The sequence below is a fragment of the Chiloscyllium plagiosum genome, unplaced genomic scaffold (genome assembly GCF_037043375.1).
Source record: "Chiloscyllium plagiosum isolate Xiang-an unplaced genomic scaffold, Cpla_swu_hap1 HiC_scaffold_27, whole genome shotgun sequence".
NCBI lineage: Eukaryota > Metazoa > Chordata > Chondrichthyes > Orectolobiformes > Hemiscylliidae > Chiloscyllium > Chiloscyllium plagiosum.
In genome coordinates, this window is record NW_028270165.1 from 51,878,891 (window position 1) to 51,895,522 (window position 16,632).

At 43.7% G+C, this 16,632-nt stretch overlaps 1 protein-coding gene across 1 annotated transcript in view; it reads right to left on the reverse strand.

The window, feature by feature from the left end:
• The window catches only part of LOC148144045 (uncharacterized), a 54,532-nt gene that overhangs the window by 36,411 nt on the left and 1,489 nt on the right, over positions 1 to 16,632 (reverse strand). The window contains exon 2 of the mRNA XM_087974572.1: positions 15,844 to 15,845. Coding sequence (XP_087830698.1) covers positions 15,844 to 15,845 — 2 coding nt within the window. The remainder of the gene's footprint in view (positions 1 to 15,843; positions 15,846 to 16,632) is intronic.

Below are 16,632 nucleotides of genomic sequence, written 5' to 3' on the forward strand. Positions count from 1 at the left end.
TTGGTCTGCCATCTTTGTTCCACATGAGAACTTTGCCGGTTTCTAATTGTAATTGTTTTCACCAATCCTTTTCTTTCCCCCCTTCACATACCCCATTTTCCCCTTTTAATCAATCCTTTTGTTGAAACCTGAACTGCTCCCAGTCTTCAGACTAGCTGCTTTTTGTTAGCTAATTTGTATGCCACTTCTTTGGATCCAGTCCTGTTCATAATATTCTTTGTTCGCTGTGGCTGGGCCACCTTTTGTTTTATTTTTCAGACAGGATGGAACAACTATTGCAGTTGCTCCAGGTGCTATCTAAATGTTTGTCATTTCTTTCAATAATGTGCCCTCGTTTGTTGCAGCCTTTTTGTGCCTGTAATTTCCTTGCTTTAGATTTAAGTCCCCAGTCTCAGTATCAACTCTGTTGCTCTCCAACGTAATGGAAAATTCTCACTCAGTTCTTCACTCTTCCGCAAGGGACCTCTCACAGCTACATTGCCAATTATTCCCTTCTCATGAAGGAATTAACATTTTGGAATTAAATTGCCATTAGCCAACAGAACCATTGCAATTTTTGGGAGATTGTGTGCAATTCGGGTCTCCCTCCTATTGGAAAGATGTTGTGAAGCTGGAAAGGGTTCAGAAAAGATTTACAATGATGTAGCCAGGAGGTTTGAGTGATAGCGAGAGGCCAAATAGACTGGGGCTATTTCCCCTTGCGCGCCGGAGGCTGAGAAGTGACCTTATAGACGTTTATAAAATCATGAAAGGCATGGATAGGGTAAATAGACAAGGCCTTTTCCTTGGGATGGGAGAGTCCAGAGCTAGAGGGTAACAGGTTCAGGGTGAGGGCTGTGGGATGGGGGTGCAGATTTAAAAGGGACCTTGGGCATCTTTTTCATTCAGAGGGTGGTGCTTGCAACGAAAGAGCTACCAGAGAAAGTGGTGGAGGCTGGTACAATTACAGCATTTAAAAGGCATCTGGATGGGTATATGAATTGGAAGGGTACAGAGGAATAGAAGCCAGGTGCCAGCAAACGGGGCGATATTAATTTGGGATATCTGGTTGGCGTGGACAAGTTGGACTGAGAGTTTCTGTGCTGTATATCTCTGACTCTGGCTATCCACTAGATATTTGCCACATCTGTATGTTCAGTCTTTCTCTGGTGTCGGTGTCAAAGCCTTAATATCTCATTCCACTCCCACCTCCCGGGATGTTAACCATTTCGTGTCTGTTTTTTTCTCAGGAAGCTGTATTGCAAGTTCAACCTGAATTTACACTTGTTTTACTCCCCAGAATCAGACCTGCTCATTCTCAGCAATATCCCAATGTTGTTGTGAAAGATATTAACTTTCAGGTGGAGGTATCCAAATTTCAGTGATGTCAGTCCTGACGTTTTTGCTTTTCTGCCCCTATAAGATACTGAATCAGCACCTTCAGGAGAATTTGTTAGAGCAGAGTGAGACCAGAAGGGGAGAGAGAGTGGGATGGTGCTTTCAAATTTATGAAATAACAAAAGAAAAGAATGTTCAACGGCAAGTAAAATTCCTTGTTCTGAATTTCTACCCTGGACTAACAGTGACGACTTTTGTAATCTCTTTTAACAGAGTATTTGAAGATCTGAAGACGGAAGTTTCAACATCAGCAGATGAAGGGCTTATGCCCGAAACAGACTTTGCTGCTCCTCAGATGCTGCCTGACCTGCTGTGTTTTGCCAGTGCCGCACTTTCCGACTCTGACTATCCAGTGTCTGCAATCCTCACTTTGATGTCAATGTCTGACAGTCATTCAATCCATTGAGACCGCAACAATTTTCAACTATGGATCTATGAGAATGAGCAAAGCTTTTGGTTCCTGCTTGAGTGCGTTTTCAGTATCAGTGGGACTGGATGAGAGACCCTACTGTTGCAGCGCACTGAGTGTTCAGCCTGAAACAGATATACCGGCCTGGAAAGTGGAATTCACAGCAGGAAGGGCCTGTACACAATTTTGTGTGCAGCTGAAGCTTTAGCCATGAAGAAACCCGAGGAATCCTGCCCTGTGGAGAAACCGTGGAAGTGTGGCAACTGTGGGAAAGGCTTCTGTTTCCTGTCTGTGTTGGAGACTCATCGGCGCAGTCACACTGGGGAGAGGCCGTTCTCCTGCCCTGAGTGTGAGAAGGGCTTCGTCAATTCCTCCAACCTACTGACCCACCAGCGGGTCCACACGGGGGAGAGGCCGTTCACCTGCCCCGCGTGCAGAAAGGGCTTTACCCAGGCCTCTGCCCTGCTGAGGCACCAGTGGGTCTACACGGGAGAGGCCCTTCAGTTGCCCCATGTGTAGGAAGGGCTTTATCTGGGCTTCCAACCTACTGACCCACCAGCGGGTCCACACAGGGGAGAGGCCCTTCCCCTGCACCAAGTGCGGGAAGGCCTTCAGCCATTCCTCAGACAGGCTGAAACACAAGCAGGTCCACACTGGGGAGAGGCCCTTCAGTTGCCCCGAGTGTGGGAAGGCCTTCAGCGATTCCTCCAACCTGCTGAGACACCGGTGGGTCCACACCAGGGAGAGGCCGTTCAACTGCTCTCACTGTGGGAAGGGCTTCACCCACTCCTCCCACCTGCGGAGGCACCAGAGAGTTCATGTGCCATCGCAAGGGGATTGAAGGAGCGATGACAGAGTACCGTTATTGACTGGATTATCAACCCAGTTGTTGAGACTCCCGGGTTCGAATTCCGCTGAGTCAGATGGCGGAATTGGAATTTGGTCAGAAATCTGGGTTCAGAATCTAATGATGAAACTGTTTTCATGGGTGGGGGGAGCTGGAGAAAACCCCCATCTGATTCACTCATGTCCTTTTTAGGGAAGGAAACTGCCGTTGTGGGAAAGGATTCACTCAGTCAGGGCAGGAGAACGGCCTCTCCCCGGTGTGACTGTGCCGATGAGTCTCCAACACAGACGGAAAACAGAAGCCTTTCCCGCAGTTGCCACACTTCCACGGTTTCACCACAGGGCGGGATTCCTCGGGTTTCTTCATGGCTAAAGCTTCGGCTGCACACAAAATTGTGTACATGCCCTCCCTGCTGTGAATTCCTCTTTCCAGGCCCGTATATCTGTTATAGACTCCACACTCAGTGCGCTGCAACAGTAGGGTCTCTCATCCAGTCCCACTGATACTGAAAACCAGCTGCATCCTTTACCCGGTCTGGCCTTTGCGTGACTCCAGACCCATAGCAGTGTGGTTGACTCTACACTGCCACCCCCAGCAAATGAGTGGGGAGCAATGTACTTGGATAGAGGGTGTGGGTTGAAATTGCTGAGTGAGGCAATACAGGTTAAGGCTGTACCAAGGATCCAATTACAAAGGGACAGCTTGGTGCTGACCAATAGTAAAGAAAGTGGGGGGTGGGAGGAGTGTGAGCACTTGGGCCTTGAGCTGTTGAAAAGAAAAAGCTACATTCTCAACACCTTTTTGCTGGGGGGGGATCTACAGTTGTAACAAAGTTAGGTCGCAGTAAAGGTTACCTGAATTTACTGAAGGGCTCAGACTCTCATTGAATTGATTTATTGTCACGTGTGCCGCAATACAGTGAAAGGCTTTGTCTTGTGAGCAGTACAGGCAGATCACAGAGTTAAGTAGCAAAGATATGTAAATAATAAATAAACAGCTGCAAAAACGAAAACACAGGTCCAGGTGAATGTTAAGAGTTTGAGAGTCCATTCAGTATTCTAACGACAGTGTGGTAGGAACTATTTCAAAACCGGCTGGTGTATGTGATCAGGTTTCTGTACTATCCACCCCAACGGTAGAGGTTGAAGAAAAACATTGCCCGGCTGTGATAGGTCTTTGAGAATGCTGGCGGCCTTTCCTTGACAGTGGGCCTGATAGATGGATGATATAGATGGGAGGTTGACCTTTGTGATTGTCTGGGCTAAGTTCACCACTCTGTGTAATTGTCTCTGATTTTGAATGGTACATTTGAAAGCTTTGACCTCCAAGAGGTTTTTGTGTTAAAGCTGCTCATTTCTTTCAGCCTCCTGCACTAAGTTTCCAATGTCATGTATCAGATGGAGCAGTGAATGACTAGCTAATATCATTGAAATTGTAAATTTTTCAGGAGTGCGGTTACTGCGTCATTTCATCAGCATCGTAATGTTTACAGACAGCACCGGGAGGTATGGGCTGTCTCCACTAGAAATGATGTGGAGGAGCCAGTGTTGGACTGGGGTAGACAAAGTTAAAAACAAAACACCAGTTATAGTCCAATAGGTTTATTTGGAAGCACTAGCTTTCAGAGCGCTGCTCTTCATTGGGTAGCTGTAGAACAGGATCATAAGACACAATTTATAGCAAAAGATCAGTGTCATGCAACTGATGGGATATATTGAACAAACCTAGAATGATAGTAAGTCTTTCATCTTTTAGAATGGGTTGCAGGTTTCAGTTCATTCATATGTAAACCCCAGAACTACTTTTAAGTCCCCATTCTCAAATGTTTTATAAAGGTTTTATAAAAATAGGAGACATCTCAGCTCATATAATGCATGAAAGGTGTGAGGTTCAAGTCTGTCTGTATCCCACTCTTGTTTGAATCAGACTGGTTCTATTTCCAAAGTAGGAATTTATAAAATATTACATGGATTAACTGCCTGCAGATTGTGCACTTTTTGAGGAAAATTGAATGTATCTGCAAATGCACATTCACCCCATAGACTATTATCTGTGTGTGTGTGTTTGCGTGTGTGCATGCTTGGTAAAGTGTGAGTGTGATTGGAGTTTAAGTCTGTAAGAGGGTGAGTATTTTGGTTGGGGTGAGTGGTGCATATGTGTGTGTGTCTGAGAGACAGCATGTTTATGACAGAGTTGTGGATAAAAGCGAGGGGTTGCATTTTGCTAAAACAAGGGCAGGACTTGTACAGGTAATGGTAGGGCACTGGGTCGTGTTGTAGAACAGAGAGACATGGTGGCTTTCAGGTACATTGTTCTTGAAAGGTGCATTGCTGGGACACAGGATGGTTAAGAAGGCATTTAGCAGCATTGCCTTCATTGTTCACACCGTTGAGATAGGAGTTGGGACATCATGTTGAGGATGTCCAGGATGTTGGTGAAGCCACTTTGAGTACTGAGTACAGTTCTGGTCACCCTGTAATAGGAAGAATACTATTGGAGGGGGTTTGGAAAACATTTTACAGGATGTTGCCAGGACTGGAGGGATTGAGTTATAAGGAGAGACTGGGACTTTTTTCAGTGGAGTGCAGGAGGTTGAGGGGTGACCTTATTGAGACTTAGAAAATCATGAGTGGTGTCGGTAAGACAAATAGCAAAAATAGCGACGAGCATGTACGGTTACGTCAAGCTACAGGAGAACACAATTGTGGCTCTACTCTTTTTTTTTCCCTATTGGCATTTGACCACTTAAAATCTGTCAGTAACAGCAGCATCTGCAGAGCATACTGCACATGCTCCTCGGTGTCAGCAAGGTCTGTGCGGGTTAGCCAGTGTCAGCAAAAACTGCACGCTCATCGCTGTCCCCGGAAACGGCTCGCGACCTTCATGGACCAAAGGAGAGCATTGGCGGATTGGAAGGAAACTTATCCTCCTGGCAATCAGAGCACCCCTACTGTCTGAATGTGGAAGGTGGACCATGTCCTTCTGAAGCTGCTGCTGTTCCTCTCTCTCTAAATGAAGATTGAGCTTCACCCCAGACTAACTTCCTTCCTTTGTCCAACATCTGTGAGTATGGCACTCTTTTCTCACCCTCGTTTTCCATTTATTTTTCATTCAGGGCCTCAGTTGTTGACTTGCAGCAACTGAAACGGAAGAGAGTGAATCTGGGGGGCGAGGGGCAGACTCTGGAAATGTTGGAGAAATGACTACTGCAGATGCTGAAGATCAGAGTCGAGAGTGTGGTGTTGTAAAAGCACAACAGGTCAGGCAGCATCAAGGGAGAGTATGAAGGAATGGAGACTTTCAGCTTCTGTGGAATGAAAGAAAAAGAGTTCACTATAAATTAGAATTGATCAGATAGGCCAATGGGAGATGGAGTTTAATTTAGAGAAATACATTTTGGTCAAGCAATCCAGACAGGACAGACAGGGGAGTGTTGCAGAATAAAGAGACCTTGAAGTGCTGGTTCATACTTCATTGAAAATGGAGTCTCGGGTAGACAGAATAGTGAAGGCAGTGTTTGGTATGCTTTCCATTATTGGTCACAGCATTGAGTATGGGAGGTCACGTTGTGGCTGTGCAGGACATTGGTTAAGCCACATTTGGAATGCTGCATCCACCTCTTGTCTCCTTTCTATCGGAAAGATGTTGTGAAACTTTGAAAAGGATCAGAAAAGATTTACAAGGCTGTTGCCAGAGTTGGAGGGTTTCAGCTACAAGGAAAGGCTGAGTAGGCCAGGGATATTTTATCTGGAGGGTCAGAGGCTTATAGAGGTTTATAAAATTATGAAGAGCAAGGATAGGATAAATAGACAAGGTTGTTTCCCTGGAGTCAGTGGCGGGGGGGAGGGGGGGGGATCTAGAGACATAGGTTTTCAGTGAGAGGGGAAAGATATAAGAATTCTGAGAGGCAACTTTTCCATGCAGAGTGTGGTGCATTTAAGGAGTAAGCTGCCAGAGGAAGTGGTGGACACTCGTACAATTGCAACATTTAAAAGCATCTGGATGGGTTTATGAAAAGGAAGCGTTTGGAGGGATATGGGCCAGGTGCTGGTAAGTGGGACTAGATTGGGTTAGGATATCTGCTCCGCATGGACAGGTTCGAGTGAAGGGTCTGTTTCTATGCTGTACATCTATGACTCTGTCTATTTGATTACAGATGCTGCTCCTCTCTCTGAATGAAGATTGAGCTTCACCCCAGACTGCAACTTTCTTCCTCTGTCCAACATCTGAGTACAATACTCTCTTTTCTCACCCACTTTTTCAATTTATTTTTCATTCTGGGGTTCAATTGTTGACTTTCAGCAACTGAATGGAAAGGGAGTGAATCCAGGGAGGGGACAGACTCTGGAACAGTTGGTCCAGGTCTGTGTCTCGATTGACAATATAGACAGTCAGGAGGCTGGAAGAACACAGCAAGTCAGGCAGCATCAGGTGGTGGAGAGGTCGACGTTTCAGGTGTTTCTTCCGGATGGGGGATGGGTGTAGAACAAGATGCAGATAAAGGGGTGCCGGGAGCAAGGTGTTGAAGTGGGGATTGGTGAAGACTGAGGGTCCAACCTGATGGTCGATGGGAGGAAGGAATCTGGTTGGTGGCAGGGAAGAGTGAATGGGAGGGGCAGAGGCCGTGAAGGGAGTTGGGGGATGGGAGGGGAGAAATTAGACAACTCCAGGTGGAAGATGAGGTGTTCCTCCAATTTGTGGATTGGATCGTTGTGGCAATGAAGGAGGCCAAAGTTGGTCATGTCAGAAAGGGAGAGGGAAGAGGAATTAAAATGGGTGGCCTCTGCAGACCCTCTTGCCCTTCCTTGTTTTAGCAAAATGCAACCGCTGGCTTTTATCCACACCTCTCTTATGCACATACTCTCTGACACACGCACATCCCCAATACTCACCCTCACATAGGCTGATACTCCATAACACACACTTCACCAAGCAAGCACACATGCAAAAACACACACGCACAAACTCACATGGAGACACCTGTGCTGCCCTGCATAGTTTGCAGAAATCTCTTCTCTCCAGAGAATCCCCACAGCGTGGAAGCAGGTTACTCGACCCAACGAGTCCACCCAACCTTCCAGAAAGTAACTCCCCTACCCCCATTTCTCTACATTCACCCCTGACTCATGCACCTAACCTGGACATCCCTGGGCACTATGGGTAATTTGAGCATGGCCAATCCACCCTAACCTGGACAAAGTTAAAAATCACATAACACCAAGCTATTTGGAAGCACTGGCTTTCGGCACGAAACTCTCTCATCAAGTGGTTGTGAAGAATAAGATCATAAGGGACAGAATTTATGGAAAAACATTGCAGTGTCCTGCCACTGAAATGATATATATTGAGCAAACCTGGATTGTTAAGTCTTTCATCTTTTCAAATGGGTTGCAGGCATCATTAATATGTAACTTTACAACTTCCTGTAAGGCACTTCTCAACATAACTTAACTTAAGGTTTTGTAACAAAAGATGACATCTCAGCTCAGACAATGCATTAAATGTGTGAGGTCAGAGTTCAAACCTTGAATCAAACTGGTTCTATTTCCAAAGTCAAATTTACAAAATATTATATGTATTGACTGCCTGCAGACTGTGCATTTTTAAGCAAAATAGGATGTATCTGCAAATAAAAATTCACCCCCATGGACTTCTGTGTGTAAGCGCGCGTGAGAGAGAGAAAGTCTACTTCCGTGCTGTACGTGTCTATCTCTATTTGATAAGATGCTTCATTTCTGGTGTAAATATTGTAAATCATAGCTGGGTACTAACAGTTCGATGTAAGGGAGAGAGGATCCTCAAGTTGGACACAATCAGAATCCTGGGAGAGCCCTATTTCTGGTTTGCTTCCTAATGAACAGACATTAAGCACTTGCACCTATTTATTTCTCATGTTGTTTCATTTTTCTTGTTTGATTCCCTGCTATGATGACACTTTTGTCTCTGGTTAGTTGAGAGACTGGGAGATTGTGCATTGGGCTTTGATTGACTGACTTTACACCTTCTGGAACAATAAAATATTCAAAGAGGGGGTGGGGGTCAAAGCTTCAGCAGAAATCCAGTAAAGCTGAGAACAGACTGACATCTTAATCAGTGGGAACAGGGAGATCAGAGGACAGAGAAATGAGGACCTGAAATCAGAGCGGACACCAGACTACCCTGTGGTCAGTGCTTTGATTAGCAGTGGCAACCCTCTACCTTTACCTAGCTTCCAATTTGACTACCACCTCGATATTCAGGATCCAATCCTTGTCATCCTGAAGCCATGTTTCTGTAAGGAGCCTCAGATCATAATTATTCTCTTCAATGTGTGCAGACAATTCATTTACTTTTGTTACAGTGCAGAAACACCACTTTTTGTTTCCACTTTTGTGATCATTCAGAATCCAGTTTTGATTGCTGGTATATTTACTCTCCTTGTCCCTTTCTATCATTCTCTGATGTTAATTTCCCACATCACTACATTGCTCACCAACCTTGATTTGGATTGGCCATGCTAAATTGCCCATAGTGTCCAGGGATGTGCAGGTTAGGTGGGTTAGCCATGGGAAATGCAGGGTTATTGTTTCATAGTAATAGAAGCAGGAGCAGGCCATTTGGCCCATCTAGCCTGCTCCGCCATTCATTAAAATAATGGTAAAACTGTCTATTGTCTCAGCTCCTCCTCCCTGCATTATCCCAACTGTCCTTAATTAACCTACCATGCAAAAACCTAACCAACTGTGTCTTCAATATACTTAATGAGGCTGTCTCTACTGCTTCCTCGGGCAGAGAATTCCATAGATTGACTACTATCCAGGAAAAATAGTTCCTCCTCATCTCTGTCCGAAATCCAGTCCTCCACATTATGTGGCCCAGTCTCATCCACCAGCAGAAATGTCTGGATAGGATAGGGTTTCATCCCTACAGTGCAGTGAATTCCCACTTTCCTACAAAGTTCTGTACATAACTGGATATTAATCTACCTACATCTAGGTGGATAGGCTGGGACTTTTCTCACTGGAGCACAGGAGGTTGACAGGTAACCTTAGAGATTTATAAATCATGAGGGGGGTGGATGAGGTGAATAGTGGGTGTCATTCCCCACAGGTGGGGATTTTAAGATTAGAGAGCAAACTTTGAAGGTGAGAGGAGAAAGATTTTTAAAAAGACTTGAGGAGCAGCATTATTTTTTTAAAGAGTGGTTTGTGTGTGGAATGAACATCCCGACACAGTGGTGGATGCAGGTACACTAACAACATTTAAAAGACATTTGGATAAGTACATGAAGAGGAAAGGTTCAGAGGGAGATGGGCCAAACACAGGCAGGTATGACTAGTTCAGTTTGAGAACATAGTCAGCATGGATTAGTTGGACTGAAGGGTCTGTTACTATGCTGTATGACTCTGTAACTGTTCTGTACTGGTCTTAAAAGCCATTTTCTCACCTTCCCCCATAAATATCCTCCTCTTTGTTGTTCAAAAATCAGATGAACTCAGCCTTGAATATATTCAATGATCCCCTAACTGCAGGCAGGCATCCCCACTTCTGAACTCATTTCCCCTTGCTAATATACCACTTGCATTGCTCGCTGCACCTGACAACTGGCATTTACTGTTGTAGAAGGATGCTGAGGCCCCTTTGTACATCCACACATCATTCCTGATGAAGGGCCCGTGCCCGAAACGTCAACGCTCCTGCTCATCGAATGTTGACTGAGCATTTCCAGCACCATACCTTTCGACTCTGATCTCCAGCATTTGCTGTCCTCACTTTCTCCATATTCCAATATGTTACCATTTAAACAATGCACCTCTTTTCTGCTTTTTTTTTTAACACCGCAAAGGTTCTAACTTCACATTGGGGTACTGTATTTGCCATGTGTTTGCCAATTGTGGTCTTCGGGAGACAGAGGGTAAACGTGGGGAATGGTTCGCCGAGCGTCACAGCTGGGTCTGCAGAGGCTGACCGCACCTCCCAATCACCACCCATTTTAATTCCCATTCCCACTCCCTTTCTGACATGACCATCTTAGGCCGCCTCCATTACCACAACAAACCAAACCACAAATTGGAGGAACACCACAACATCTTCCACCTGGGCAGCCTACAGCCTGGAGGACTCAACACTGAGTTCTCCAATTTCAAATAACCCCTTTCCCCACTCCTCAAATCCCTTCCCAGGCTCTTCCCCACCCCCACCCCTCCTTGCCACCAACCAGATTCCGTCCTCCCAGTGACCAACCAGTTTGTACCCTCTACCTGTCTCCACCTATCCCCAATTCACCACTCTGCTTCCAGCACACCCTTGTTCTGCAGCTCTCCCAACACCCACCCCCAGTCCTGAACAAGGGTGACACCCAAAGCAAGGAACATGCACAATGCTTGTTGACACAGTGGAACGTATGCAATATGCTCAGTGGTGATGCTAGTATTATTGACAGATTTTGAAGTGTCCAAATGCCAATAGGAGAAAAAAAAAGGTGGTAGAACAACTTTTTTCCCCATCTGGCTCGATATTTTGTGGCTTTTCCGTCTTGTCTGGCTGCTCAACTTTCTTATGTCTTTTCCCTTGTGTAGGGGGTGAAGGTCTGCACGAGAGGGCCTAGGTTCAGGGTGAGAGCCGAAAGATAATAAAAGGTACCTAAGGGGCAACGTTACCATGCAGAGGGTGGTGCGTGAATGGAATGAGCTGCCAGAGGAAGTGGTGGAGGCTGCTCCAATTAAAGCACTTAAAAGGTCTCTGGATGGGTATATGTATAGGAAGGGCTTAGAGGCATGAGCCAAGTGCTGGCAAATGGGACCGGATTAATTTAGGATATCTGGTTGGACCGAACGGTCTGTTTCCGTGCTGTACATCTCTACCACTCTAAATAATAAAATGTATACTTTGACAAATTATAAACTATATCCATGTTAATAAGGCTCAGTACACCCCACACTTCACTAACCATTCTCAACAGGTCCTGCCCCTTCAATGACTGAGGAACATCCGCCTCCAGAATGCTCACCGGCTCCTGCCTGCTGTACAGCCGGCCGGTGTGGCCGTGACACAGCAGCTGCGCCAGGAAGGCGGCGGTGCCCAGTGACGGGTGTCTGCCCCGGGCCGCACGGCGCCATTTTCCTAACGGCCGCCCCTTCCCCGCTCGAGCGCCTTCTCCTCCCAACCGCCTTCACCCCCGCGTGACGTCAGCTCAGGGGGGATGGGCGGGGCCGGGGAGCCTCACCGTCACCAAGCAACAGCCACCTCACGCTACAACTGCTGCTACCTGAAGCGGGAAATCTGCATTTTAAAAGGGACATGGACATTTAACGGGCTATTTCTACAAATAGATTGAAATGGACAAAATTACATTTCAAAGGGATGTGGGCACATTCAAAGGGATATCTTAATATGCAAAATGTCGCAGTCATATCAAAATGAATCTACATTTCGAAGAGACGTTGCCCTATTTATAAGTAGAAATGACACTTTAAGAGACAGTCATATCTAAAGGGGTAAGTATACATTAACGAGGGGCAAGATTGCGCTTAGAGGAACACAACACATTTAAAGGGCATAACTACATTTGAAGGGGCATTTTTATATTTAAAAAGACACATTGAAATCTCATAATTAAAAGTACATGGTAATATTTAGAAAGCGTGACCACATTCGAAATAGTGCAGCCACTTTATAAGAAAAGGGATTTGGGCTGGGGGGCGGGGGGTAAGATTTAATTTTTAAGAAAATAAGCAAGTTATTACGATTTGGAATGGTCTTGAAGGGGTGATGGCACCAGTAAGTGGCAAAAGTTAATACAAAATTCTTGAACAGAAAATGATTCCAGATATATGTGGATGCAGGGAAATAATTCAACAAAAGAGCCATTACAAATTTATGGAGCAAACAATAACCTTTTGAGAGATATAAATTGGAGCATCAATATTTAAGTAGGATTGTTCACAACTGAATGACATTACCAGACTGAAAATTCACAGCCTAAAAAATGTTTTGGCATTTGATGAAGTTATTTGGGCAATAGCAAATGAAATATCAAAGAAATACAAAGTTATAAGGAGGGATACATATCTTGTTTAACCAAATACAATGGCAGTGCAGAGAATTTCAGAAATGCGCAATAAATATTCACAGTGTACCCCTTATTCAACTCATTCAAGAATTTCAAATTGTGTTTGAGGCAATTCAATGGTAAATGGCAACATTTGTTTGTTAATACACTCACCATAAATTGTGAATATGATTTTGATAAAAATAATCTGGTTAATCCCAAATGGAGCAATTAAGTGCAAAGTTACTTTCAACCATTTAATAAAACACTGTATTTTCATATGAAATAAAATTTGCAATGTTATAAAATCTTTACAAAGGTGGCACAGTGGTTAGCACTGCTGCCTCACAGCGCCAGAGTACCGGGTTCAATTCCCGCCTCAGGCGACTGACTATGTGGCGTTTGCACGTTCTCCCCGTGTCTGCGTGGGTTTCCTCCGGGTGCTCCGGTTTCCTCCCAAAGTCCAAAGATGTGCAGGTCAGGTGAATTGGCCACGCTAAATTGCCTGTAGTGTTAGGTTAGGGGTATGGGTGGGTTGCGCTTTGGCGGGTCGGTGTGGACTTGTTGGGCCGAAGTGCCTGTTTTCACACTGTAAAGGAATCTAATCTAAAGGAATCTAATCTAATATTAAACAAAATAGCTTTCCTGGGTGTCAATATTTACAACAGTTATGCAACTATTATTTGGCAATTAACCAACTAATTGAAATAATTTCAGAATAAATTAGCTGTTTCATTATTATACATTGAGATATTTTAATTAAAATGTCACAAAGGAAATCTTTAACACAAAGCAAAGTTAGATAAAATACAAAAGTATCTTGCAGAATTCACTTCAAATCATATCTGTTGAATCACAAAAAGATGATGCTCAATGTACCAAATGATGGACAATCACTTGTAATGATGGAAAAAATATTGTAAAGAATGTATATCTCTCAATTATATCTTAAATGAATATTTACTCTGCCTTGGACAACAACAACTGAAAGTTTTTTTTGACAAATTGAAAACTACAATAGCAAAGCTTTAGAAAATCCACCACGGAGCCAAATCTTGAATAAAAGTTTATTTCAGGTTTCTCCAGCTTCAATTAGCTGAAGAAGAAAAAAAATGCTTCTGGTTGGAGACGTGAATAAAAACGAATCAGAGGACTATGGACCAAATGCTGGCAAATGGGTCACTAGATTAATTTAGGATATTTGGTTGTCTGGACTGAAGGGTTTGTTTCTGTGCTCTACAACTCTATGACTCTATTTCTACATAGTCAGAATCAATTTCACAAAACTAGGATTAGGCCATTCATCCTTTACAGCCTGTCTTGGGCTGTGGCCTAACTACGCATGTTTCAATGCAAGTTTCAGAAAGATTTCAGCAGCTCTTTTCAAAAAGTGAACATACTTACAATGAGAATAGTTACATTGATATATTCAGAAACAATGTTAAAGATCAGTCATTTCAGAATGTCATTAAAACGTAGAGCTTTGCTAACAATAGGTGTGAATTCTGTGTATCCCAATATCGAGTCAGACTGACATTGTTGTTCGAAAAGCTCTGCATTTAAATGACATTCTTGAAGGTAATTTAAAACAAGTTCTGGGATTAATGTACCAAAGAACAGAAGCCCATTCTAAAATATGAAAGATTTAATCTAAAATTGTTTAGTGAAGGACATCTCCATGACCGTGGACTCCTTTGGCTATAAATTCTGTGATCATGACCTTACTGTCCACGACCAGCTGATGAAAGAGCAGCACTCTGAAATGGAGTGATCAGTAACAATGTCTCATTTGGATCACCCAAGGTTAGAAATGGAAGCATCTCTCTCCAAGGTTACAGTTTGATTTGCCCTTTCAACGTTCTTGAAATTTAAGGTGTTCCATTGTCGGGTTCAATTCTGATCCATTAAAATCAGTTTCCAGTCTCATCGGAGTGCAGAACCAACTCAACTGACGGAACAAACAAAACAACTTTTCGGTTTGCTTTTTAGATGTGACATCTTCTCTCCCCCTCCCTCTCTGGTGACCCAACAGGACTACCAGAGCTGGAAGTACCACTCTCGAAATACGATTGCTAACCTACAGTTTTCTTTTAAAGGATTTAAAAGCTGCTAGCCTGATCTCGCACAAAGCACAACAACAGACTGTTCACCCGTGCCTGAGCAGAGGAGAAATTTCAGGAGGAACAGATCACAAAATAACAACTGTTACCAGTCCCACAACATGTGTTTCCTTGGACAAAGTTAAAAATCTCATAACACCAGGTTATAAACCAACAGATTTATTTGGAAACACTAACGATTGGAGCACCGCTCTTTTATCAGGTTGGTTGTGGAGAATGAGATCATGATCATGGCATTTATAGCCAAAGGAGTCCAGTACCATGGAGGTGTGATATATTAAACAATTTTAGATTAAATCTTTCATCTTTTAGAATGGGTTTCTGCTCTTTGGCATGTTAATTCCAGAACTTGTTTTTAATTACCTTCGCAAGAAAGTCATTCAAATGCACAGATTTTCTAACAATAGGTGTGAATTCTGTCTGGGTCCCAGTGTTAAGTCAGATGGACATTTTTCATAGAAATGTTGTGCATTTAAATCACATTCTTGAGAAGGTAGTTTTTAAGATTAGGGTGTAGATTAGGCTGGATTGGCCATGCTAAATTACCCTTATTGTTCAGGATATGCAAGGTAGGGTGGATTAGCTATGAGAAATATGAAGTAAGGGGGTGGGTCTGGGTGGCAATGGTGCTAAATGCCTTCTTAACCATCCAGTCTACCAGTTCTTTGCAGGTTGCATAACTATGTATCTGAACCCTCCCAGGTCTCTGTTTTAACTATACAAGTCCTGTCCTTCCTCGTTTTAGTAAAATGCAATCCCTTGCTTTTATTCATACCTCTCTCATATATGCACACCCTAACATGCTCACACACTCACAGACTTATACTCCATCATACTCACTTTACCAAGCATGCACACACTCTTACATGCACACACACACACACACAACTCTATGGAGTGAATTTGTATTGGCAGAATTATATTTGTAGATCCTTTCAATTTTGCTCACAAAACGCACAATCTACAGGCAGTCGATCCATGTAATATTTTATATATTCCTACTTTAAAAACAGAAACTAGTCTGATTCAAGATTGGGATACTGACAGACTCGAACCTCACAACTTTAATGTATTGTGTGAGCTGAGATGTCACTTTTAAAAAAAAAAATATAAAACCATAAGTCATCTCAAGAACATGACTTAGATGTTGTTCTTGGATTTACATATTAATGAACCGAAACCTGCAACCCATTCTAAAAGGCATCAGTTGCATGACACTATGAATTTTGCTATAAGATTTGTGTCTTATGATCCTGCTCCACAGCTACCTGTGGAAGGACCGGCACTCCGAAAGCTCGTGCTTCCGAATAAATCTGTTGGACTATAACCTGGTCTTGTGTGATTTTTAACTTTATCCACCCCAGTCCAATACTGGCACTGCCACATCGTTTCTAGTGAACACAGTCCATACCTCCCAGTGCTGCCAGTAAACTTTACAATGCCAATGAAACACAGTACCTGCACTCCTGAAAAATTTACAATTTCTAATGATACTAGCTACCCATTCACTGCTCCACCCGATACACAACATTGAAAACTTAGTGCAGGAGGCTGAAAGAAATGAACAGCTTTAAAACAAAAAACCTCTTGGAGCTCAAAGCTTTCAATGAGAGTCTGAGCCTGCGATAAGTTCAGGTAATCTTTATTGTGACCCAACTTTGTTAAAGCTTCAGATCCCCCCAGCAAAAAGGTGTAGAAAAAGTAGCTGCTTTTTAAACAGCTCAAGGTCAAAGCGCGCATACTTCTCAACCCCCGCCCCCCCACCCCCATCCTACCTCACTTTCTTTCCTGTTGGTCATCACCAAGTTGTCCCTTTGTAATTGGATCCTTGGTACAGCCGTAACCTGGA